General features: G+C 46.7%; 1 protein-coding gene across 1 annotated transcript in view; it reads right to left on the minus strand.

Annotated features, from left to right (window-relative positions):
- The window catches only part of LOC137784990 (glutamate receptor ionotropic, NMDA 2D-like), a 22,101-nt gene extending 12,569 nt beyond the window's left edge, over window positions 1-9,532 (minus strand). Inside the window, exons 1-3 of the mRNA XM_068576002.1 lie at window positions 9,327-9,532; window positions 7,167-7,304; window positions 2,366-2,632 (exon numbers count right to left, since the gene is read on the minus strand). Of these exons, the coding sequence (XP_068432103.1) occupies window positions 2,366-2,632; window positions 7,167-7,304; window positions 9,327-9,500 (579 nt within the window). The 5' untranslated portion in view covers window positions 9,501-9,532. The remainder of the gene's footprint in view (window positions 1-2,365; window positions 2,633-7,166; window positions 7,305-9,326) is intronic.
- Between the last annotated feature and the right edge of the window lie 595 nt (window positions 9,533-10,127).

The following is a 10,127-nucleotide window of genomic DNA, read 5'->3' on the forward strand; positions in this document are numbered from 1 at the left end:
CCAAATAAAGACAACGTTCGGACGTTACCTCTTCTTCGTGATGTGAATATAATTACTCTCCTTCAAGATGGTTTGAAGCGACCCCTGACATTTGCAGTGCATGCTGGACCTTTTTGGAAAACAATCAATGTAAAATGTGACACATGCGGTGGACTTAAGTTATAAAACAACCTTTAAATCCAAAGGCAGAAATATCAAGTTTTAAGAATCATGTCCTCCTATGGTGGTCGATGGTAGTTGGTACTTCATTTCCAACTAAATGTAGCTATAAATATTCATTTTAATGAAAATAAAAGCATTCCTAATGATTGAATTTACCTTCAACATCATTAAAAAGCAACATGCTTGAAATGTCCTCATTTTAGCTAAATGCTAACCGCAGCATTCGTTAGCCGAATATGCTCACAATGACAAATGCAACCTGCCGTTGATACGAGGTGCATCTCTTTACAGGAGATTTGTCATCTCAGTTTTACGACATCATGCAATTAGCTAATGAGCTAATGAGCAAGAAATGCAGTTGAGCTAACGTCGTTAGCGTCGGCTCTGTTCCATTAAGTGACAAGTGAGCAGGTACGAAGCTCGGCTAAATGCGACAAAGCCCTCGTGGCTTTAAAATGCTTTAACCTAAACTTCCTAAAATGTGCGACACCTGTCTGGACTCTTCTGAAAAGAACACACACCTGACTGCGTACGCATCCGAAAGCAGCACCGAGTTCATCCCCTCTGTCCATATCCAGCATTTCACATCGCTTTCAAGACGTTGCATCAGGCTCTCGCTGGTCCCTTTTTTTGTGTTTTGGTGCATTCTCCCTTTACTCTCCGTCTCCTTTTTTTCTACCTTTTCACGGACTTCATTATGACAAAAGGTCATCTGTGCTCACGACGGCAAAACGATGACGGCAGGGAACGAACACGAATAAAACCAGATATAAAGAAATATGAGCGAGGGGGCGCGGTGCAGCGCTCATGCTCAAAGATTAGAAAAGGGTGGAGAGTAGAGAGCACAACATCCCGCAACACCCAGAAACTCTTTCTTTCATCGGCGAAGGTCACCTCCGATGGAACGAGAAGGCCATGTTTTTCGTCACGTAACTTGCGTGTTTTTCTGTAACAGCGTTGACATTTTTTACCGAAAACCGCGAGCTACTTCCTCAAGCTAACGGAGGTGTTGTGTCGGCTAAAAGCTAACTGGTAAGCTAGCTTATTTCGAAAGGGGCGCGTGCGCGTGACAAGCAGTGATTCACACGCGTCGCAGGCTGTTTGTAGGACATTATAGGAGCCGCTGTTCGTAGGACGGATGTGGAAATGGTTGCGTAGAAGCGTTGTAAGCTAGCACGGGTGCACATCTTCAATTTATTCCACTGGAAACGATGACATCATCCACCTTTTTGTACGAGCTGCGATTGGTCACTTTGTGAAAACTGCCGTTCGCGAGTCACAAGCTCCCCAGAAAGCGCTTGAGTGTGCCGGAAAGGTAAAAAAAGTCAACTGCTTTGTACACAGACACACACACATGCACACACACGCACACACACACACACACACACACACAAAAGTGGATTCATCACACAGGAGGAAGAATGCTCAGTGGTTCAGGAGAGCAGCTGCGACAGTCAAACGCTGCAGTCAGACTACAAAGCTCCCAGGTGTGTGTGTGTGTGTGTGTGTGTGTGTGTGTGTGTGTGTGTGTGTGTGTGATAGATTGTGTGTGTGTCCCAGGTTGTCATTGTAAATGAATAGTGTGTCCTCAGTCAACCTCTCCTATAAATAAAGCTTTCACCGGAAGCCAATTATCAAATGGTGAGATTTTAAAGCTTCCCTCCGAATCTTTCCTCTCCTTTAAAAACGCCTGAAGAAAGAGCAGAGAGAGAGAGAGAGAGAGAGAGAGAGAGAGAGAGAGAGAGAGAGAGAGCACTGCAAATATATTGATCGGACAACGTTGATTAACCTGCTGTTGACTCTTTGGAGGTTTGTTGAAATTGAATCACTTGTGTTTTTTGTTTTTTTCTGCTTCAGCATACAGAAGAAAACCCAAAAGAGGGAAAGTAATACTTCATATATTTTATGTTTTCTCCCTTTCTGAGCATCAGAATGCTCGTTTTTTATTCATTTCTACATGATCAAATATGTCTATTTAATTGTTTTAACTGTGAATGTTTTGTCGTTGGCGTCAGTTGGATGAAGGGATTGACCAATCAGGAGTCACATTGAAAATACAGGTGTGACACAGGTAGAAACAATGAGGGACAGCGCAGACGATCACAGGGGCAGGAAGTGCCGAGGACAGGAGAGACAAGGGCTTCAAAATAAAACAGGAAACCAGAAAGTGAAACCCAAGAAGGAAAGGTCCGGGCGGACTCACCTGGGCTTCGTTGTCTTTGAGCATCCGCTTGGCTCGCGCCCCGCCGGGGTCGTCCGTCACGTTGAGGATCACCACGCTCTTCTTCTCCCAGCCGATGAAGGAGCCGTCCGTCATGCCCTCCACCATCGCCAGGAAGTCCTCGTAGCCGTGGTGGCGGGTGGTCACCACGGAGAAGGAGGTCCAGTCGTACTCCTCCAGCACCTCGAAGATCACCTCCAGCTGCAGGGCGGTGGAGCAGGTGAACTGGAGGTAGATGGAGCCGGTCTCCTGAAAGACGAGATGACCATCAGCCGCCATGTTTACGACCGAGCCACGCCCCCCAACTGACTCGTTCTCATTTTACAGCTAAACGGCAACTTAAATAAGTTTCTGAAGACAATGCACTCATAGAATCTTGATTTCATGTTTGACCGGCGCTGCCTGGTTTGATCCGGGTTCACCGGCAGTGATTGACAGCTGTATTCACGACTCCACTCGGCTCTGATTGGTTGTTTTTTTTTTTCGGGGCGTGGTGGAATCTGGCGAATGCCACAAGGAGCACACCAGAGCCAAATCTTTTCATAAATGATCTGTCTGTGTTTGACAGTTATGAACACATTTAGTCCAAAGGACTCGATTAGCCCGACCGCTAACGAGCTAATCTGCTAGCATGCCTCCCACCAGCTGACCGCCATTGGCGGTGGGAGCTAATATCACAGGACAGGTCGCTACCTCACCGTCCACCTCTGGAAAAGCAGCCCAGTGACATCCACGTCAGAAAGCGCAGTGCTTAAACCTCACGGACATTAATTCAGCGACTCGCACGGCGAGTCTCCCGCTTATGTAAGAGCGTCTCCATCTTGCTGTTCTCATGAAGCTCCGCTCCGTTTTTCACCTCGTGTGCTGACTGACTGACTGAAACACCGGGAGGAATAACACAGCCTGTCAATCCTCCCCAAAAAAGTCCTTGACTTGTGAATAAAGCTTTCAGTGCCAATGAAAGAGACAGGGAACGCCTTCCTGCCGCTCCAGTCACATTTAATCCAGACAGATGAGCCGCTCACAGGTCGAGAGAGGAATTCATTTTGTCTGCCGTTCCTCTTTTTGTACTTTCCTTGAAACTAGAACAAAAGGAAGAATCCGTCCGGGTTAAGAGGACTCTGTATGACGGCGTGAAAACGTGCTCTTCTTTTGACGCGGTCCAAACTTTTCCGCCATCTTGGAAACAACTAGTCATTTTGCTCTTGCTGAACATTAAACGCCAGCCGAGGAGGCGTTTGAATGAATCGCTCAGCCTCTTTGTGCGTCTTTGTGTACACGTAGATGATCAAAGCGGGAAGCTTCGGGGGTCCACCCTCGGGGTTACGCCGCTCTGAACTGGGGCGAATATCAAACCCGGCGACGGCCTGATTGGTGTTGATCGCAGCTCAGAACGGGGGAGTGCTGGGGAACGTGCCGGGAGCGAGTGGCAAGCGGCGTTGTCTGAAAAATGGGAAAAACAAAAAATGTTGGTCCCCCCCTCCCCCTTTGAGAGCCTAAAGACTTGCACACTTGTCATGAGAGCTCTCAGCAGGAACAATGAAGGACCGGCGGTTGGGTCCCAAGTCACGGTTTCCTAAAACACTGTTGACACAAGGTTGATTGATTTCTTGGCGTGTATCGAGGTGGGAGAAACAAAAATGCATGACTCGGCGTCCCAGAGGCAATTAATTACTGATTAGAGTTTAGTTCTACACACATCCTCAAATGAAGGGCTACTCTGGGGGGCAAATCTGCACATTTGTTGTGCTGAAGCCCAACAGACAGAGCCACCGAACCGCGGCGTTTCCAGATAAGCAGCATTCCACTCAAAGAGCTCGGTCCGTGCTCTCCGCTAGCCGACACTGGACTGTAGATTATCATACGAGCCGCCCGGTGGACTTCAAGGACTTCAACTGTCAGGACAACCTCTTGAAGATTTCAACTTGCATGTTTTTAAAGCACTTCTAGACATGATCGGACTGTTTCCAAAGACAGGCGGGAAAAAGTATAACAGGCGTTAACAAAACCAGTAAATATATTTATTTGTCTACTGTGGATCAAGTAAAGTGCAAAACCTCCTGTCTGCAAAATGACCCAGTAAAAGTAAGGAAAAACCTCTAATGTGCACTATGTTTGTATCTTTTTGTAGGTTTTTGTCTATTTTTGTATTTCTTTTGTATCTTTATGTAATTTGTTTGTATCTTTTTGTATTTTTTTTGTATCTTTTTGCATTTTGTATTGGATATCCTTAACAAATAGAACTCTGCAAGAAAACACAAGTTTTTTATGGTAGCACAAAATCACAATAACTACGCACTATTTAGCATTAGTACAGCGTGAGTAAACACTCAATTCATCATTCATAAAGCATCGTTCCAACATTAACTCACTTTAGGTCACACAAAATACTTAACTAATACTTGTAAATAACTAGTAATTACCAGAATTAGTCATGCATTGCGGTATTAAAACACATTTATAAAGCACATATTAATCATAGTTCATCATATATAAGTCCTAAATACTTGGTTTGCAATATATACTACTTTCTTTATATACATATAAAGTATAAAAACCCAATCATGAAACGCAGTCAAGCTTATTAATCAAGAATAAAACATTTATAACTGTGTTTATGAATTGCATACTAATGAGTTACTAATGAGTGTTGGAACAATGCTTTATAAATGATTAATTAAGTGTTTACTTATGCTTTACTAATGATAAATAGTGTTTAGTTGTCAAAAAGTGCTACCGTTTAAAAAAGAAAAATCTCAAAGTATTGAATTTTTCAGCTATACATTGATTGCTAACGCGACTCGTCTCCGGCGTGCGCTGCACTGTTCTGCCGTGTTCACCAGAACATTTCCAACGACCCAACAAACGTCCTCTGCTCAGTCATTTAGAAGCCGTTAAGTTGTTGAGCTCGGCAGCGGCGGCAGAACTAGACAAACATCACATTTCCATCTCCTCCATTAGTGCTCGTGGTGATGAGGCCGGAGCTGCGGCTTTCACACAAAATGTTTAGCAATTTCAGAAAACAACTACATCCTCCGAGGGTCTTCAGTCTGAGTGGAACCGCGGGTTCCTCACAGCGCTACGAGGCGCCGCCGTCTGTTGGAGATAACGCGTCAATATTTCTCACACAGCCCTGAAGCGTTTGTCACATCCAGAAACTGTTTATTTCTGCGGAGGAATAAAAGTATTCCTACGTCAAGTCGGAGCCTAATGACTGAAGCTAACGTGGTGGAAAGAATTGAGGCAATAACCGCTGCACCTGAAGGAGCCCCATGCCGGGCTCGAGGTTGCTCTACTTTCACTGTGTATCGACGATGAATCAACGGAGTCATCGCCTGACTCTGGAGCTCCAATCAGCTCGTCAGCTTTTTCTTTTCCAGCCGTTCACAGCTGCAGGTGTTTTCAGGGCTAAAGCTCTAATAAATCCCATCGCATGCTTCCTGCACCAGACGGCAAACAATCAAAGTCGGCGACTTCAGTCAGTGGAGCCCAAAACCAGAGTGTTAAAAGGAGAATATTTGCATTCACACATGAATATTAATGTGTTTGAATAGGTTCCGGGTTGCTCACACATTTTCCACATCTGTAACTAGATGAGGTCATAATATATTAAAGTTTGGTCCCATGGTGCCAAAAGAATGTTTGATGTGTTGAAGGGAAATGTTACGCTTAATTATGTATAATTCAAATTAAATATTAATCATAGTTTTAAATAATTACTTGCAATGTCAATAATGTAATGTAAGAGGATATAGTGCATATATATAATTATATATAATAGTACTTTACATTCATGAAGAAAACGGCAGAACTCACATCTTCCAACCCACTTCCACATATTTTATTGGCAATAATTTATCGATAGCACATAATTAACATAACTGATCTATAACTTTGCTTTAAAATCACAACCTTTGTTGTTTGTTTGCACATTTTTATACAACACATGAGTACGTATCATTTATGCAAGTGCTTTTAAAAGATCAATTTAAGAAGATACTTAAAAAATGCTCGAAGATTCCAAAGTATTATCGAGTAATTATAAATATTATATTATATGTTTAAAATGGTGTGAGATTGTACTCGTTATATTCATTTTATACTTTGAGATACAAATCTCAGAGATCACGTGTAAATGAAACACGGGAAAGCATGACATCATCTGCATATAGATTGATTTAAAACTTTGGTTCGTTGCTGTTCATGTTGGTTTAAATTCTCATTACGTCCCGAAAGCAATCAGTAAATCACATTTTCTTGCAAATATAGAAACGAACATGAGGTATCCAGACTTTGTTTGACTTTATTTGAAGCAATAATTCTAATCTTAATTGGAAATGAAGATTTCCCACCTCAGAAAAATCAGTAGATCAAGAGGTCGTCACCCCGCTCGTTATTTCTTACAGTCTGCATTAGTTAGTCCAAATTAAAACAGGGTTGTGAAGTCATTCATTTATACCTCCTCTCTACCTCTTCCGCTGGCTATTTGGATAGTGTACCGTGTGTATACTACTCATTAAAGTAATAGTTTCTGTCGTATTCATGTGCTGTAACTCTGTTACGTTGCTCATTCTGGTCACATGACATCTGTTGTGGAGAGAGGGATCCTCCTCTGTTGCTCTCATGAAGGTTTTATACCTTTTACTATCTTTATTTGGGAGGTTTTTCCTGATCCGATGTGAGGTTCTGGGACAGGGATGTCGTGTGTACAGATTATGAAGCCCTCCAAGGCAAATCTTGTATTTCTGACTTTGGGCTTTACAAAACAAACTGAATTAAATACCTGTGGTTCTCGGCCCAGGCTGGCCCCTCCCCCTACGGCGACCACGGGGACCCCGGTCTGGGCGGAGACAAACTCCAGCATGGGGGCCAGAGGGGCCCGGTTGGGAGGCGGCGGTCTCTCTTCTTCAAACACTAAACCCTGGAAGTCAGAAAGAAATGATGCACAGTGAACATCAGACCAGCGGCAGCTTCTTCAATGCATTTATTAATAATCAAGAGCTGCCATTTCTTTTATTCTTCTGCAGCGAGCTTTGAGAACACATTTAACGGGTGAAGAAGTGAGCGAAATACACGAGAACAATGTAAACCTTCACGAGCTTTCCACAGTATTTAACAGCTGATGACTCCTACTCGCCTATATTAAGACTTCACCCTGCGAACACGTATCTGGACTGCTGGAGGAACAGATTATTTCTTTAACACGTCTATTGAAGTAATGAAACTGTTGGAGCCTTTAAAAAAAAAAAGGGGGGAATTCGATGCCGCTCTGATTGGCAATCAATGTTCACAGAGATGCAATCGAAGGCGAGTCATCGTCAGCAGGCGAGCGTGTGTTTATACCTGCACAACTTAGGCTGCGTCCACGCCACAAAACCACCGCGACGAGCTTCCTACATCGACTCCCGCTGGCAGCCGCTCGTCGCTTCACATGCAAACGAGCCGTGTTTTGGATGAGTCCTCTGTTACTCGGGGTTTTCCGCTGTGATTACCTTTTCCCAGAAAGCGCTAATGAATTGGGGATGATCGCATGAGGGTCAGGAGATTGCCATTACTTTTCACTAATGATAAAAGGCGCAATAATGATTCGAGGCCCCGGCTTTGATGACTTAAACGCTTGTTTTTCTTCTTTGCGAATTCCGGGGAGCAAATTGAACCTGAGCGAAGCCGACTGCTCGATTCCTACGGGGAAGCGTTTGGTAGGCAAACAGGCGAAATGAGATAGCGGAAGAGTTAATGTCATGTTCTCAACACCAGCTTCCCACCGCGCTGACGAGAAAACAAGGACAGGTAGACGCGGGTTGGATGAATGGATGCGTGCGTCATTTTCATGTAAGAATGAATGGATGTATGAATGAGTGATTCATGAGTTTTCTTTACCTCCTTCTGTACGAGCGGCTGTCAGAGTCGAGGTGCAGACGCCACAAGTGTGATGCTATGAAATGAATGAGTGAAAAGATGAAAAAACTGCACAAAGAAAATAAACAGGACAGAATGAAGGTGAATGAACAACAAGTAAAATAAAGCAACAAACATTTATTTATCTACATTGCCCTGAAGGGGCGTGGTCTATGTTCCAGGTGAATGGTATGTTGTGTTTACCTGAAGGGGTGTGGTCTATGTTTACCTGAAGGGGTGTGGTTTATGTCTACCAGAAGTGGTGTTGTCTGTGTTACAGGTGGATGGTATGCTGTGTTGACCTAAAGGTCTTTTTTTCCCTGGAGGGGCGTTGTCTATGTTTACCTGAACGGGCGTGGTCTGTGTTGACCTAAAGGGATGTGGTCTGTGTTTACCTGAAGGGGCATGGTCTATTTTTACCTGCAGGGGCGTGGTCTGTGTTTACCTGGAACGGTGTGGTCTATGTTTACCTGCAGGGGCGTGGTCTATGTTTACCTGCAGGGGCGTGGTCTGTGTTTACCTGGAGGGGCGTGGTCTATGTTTACCTGCAGGGGCGTGGTCTGTGTTTACCTGGAGGAGCGTGGTCTGTGTTTACCTGGAGGGGCGTGGTCTGTGTTTACCTGCAGGGGCGTGGTCTGTGTTTACTTGGAGGGGCGTGGTCTGTGTTTACCTGGAGGGGCGTGGTCTGTGTTTACCTGGAGGGGCGTGGTCTGTGTTTACCCACAGGGGCGTGGTCTGCGTTTACCTGGAGGGGCGTGGTCTGTGTTTACCTGCAGGGGCGTGGTCTGTGTTTACCTGGAGGGGCGTGGTCTGTGTTTACCTGCAGGGGCGTGGTCTGTGTTTACCTGGAGGGGCGTGGTCTGTGTTTACCTGGAGGGGCGTGGTCTGTGTTTACCTGCAGGGGCGTGGTCTGTGTTTACCTGCAGGGGCGTGGTCTGTGTTTACTTGGAGGGGCGTGGTCTGTGTTTACCTGGAGGGGCGTGGTCTGTGTTTACCTGCAGGGGCGTGGTCTGTGTTTACCTGGAGGGGCGTGGTCTGTGTTTACCTGGAGGGGCGTGGTGGCCAGCAGCTCACACAGCTGCAGCAGCAGGGTGCCCGGGCTGCTCTCGTTCACGGCCAGGTAGATGACGTTGGCCTGACCCGACGGCGTCATCACCGTCTCCCCTACGAGTGCCGCCAGGGACAGGGATGATGAGAAGGAGGAGGAAAACGAGGCCATCGCCGCTACTCCTTCCAACGAGTCTGTATCCGTCACTCCCCTTCCTCCTCCTCCTCCTCCTCCTCCTCCACCACCTCCTCCTCCACCTCCGCCGCCTCCTCCTCCTCCCGGACCGTTCCCCGGACCGGGCCCCTGCCCCGTCCCCGGCTCGCCGACCCCCGCGCCTCCCACCGCCGCCGCCGTCGTCTCCGGAAGCAGGGAGGAGCCCGAGTGGACCACCGCGATGTTGACCCCACCCGAGTCCCTCTCTCTCTCCCGGGGCCGCAGCAGTAGGGGGGGCGAGGGGCGCACGGGCCCCGTGCAGGCCAGGACAGCCAACAGCAGTGCGAGGGCGGGCCTCGGGGCCACCATGGGGTAAAGGGAGGGCCAGTGGCAGCCGTCGGATGGGGTTCGGCAGGTGAGGCCAGGTGGGGTTCGGGGGGTTTCGGGGGTCAGCGGGTGACGTCTTTTTGGGGCGGGAGGGAGGGAGGGAGGAGAGAAGGGGAGGAGGTGGGGGGGAAGGGGAGGGAGGGCCAGTGGCTCACGGTGCTTCACCTGATGAGGAGATGAGACCCTGGAGAGGAAGAGAGAGGGAGACGAAGATGAAAGACCGGTTCCACACAGTGACCAGGGTTCATGGTGGCCGAT

Source organism: Clinocottus analis, unplaced genomic scaffold (assembly GCF_023055335.1).
Source record: "Clinocottus analis isolate CAN_PGR_092001 unplaced genomic scaffold, fCliAna1.0.p SCAF_14, whole genome shotgun sequence".
NCBI lineage: Eukaryota > Metazoa > Chordata > Actinopteri > Perciformes > Cottidae > Clinocottus > Clinocottus analis.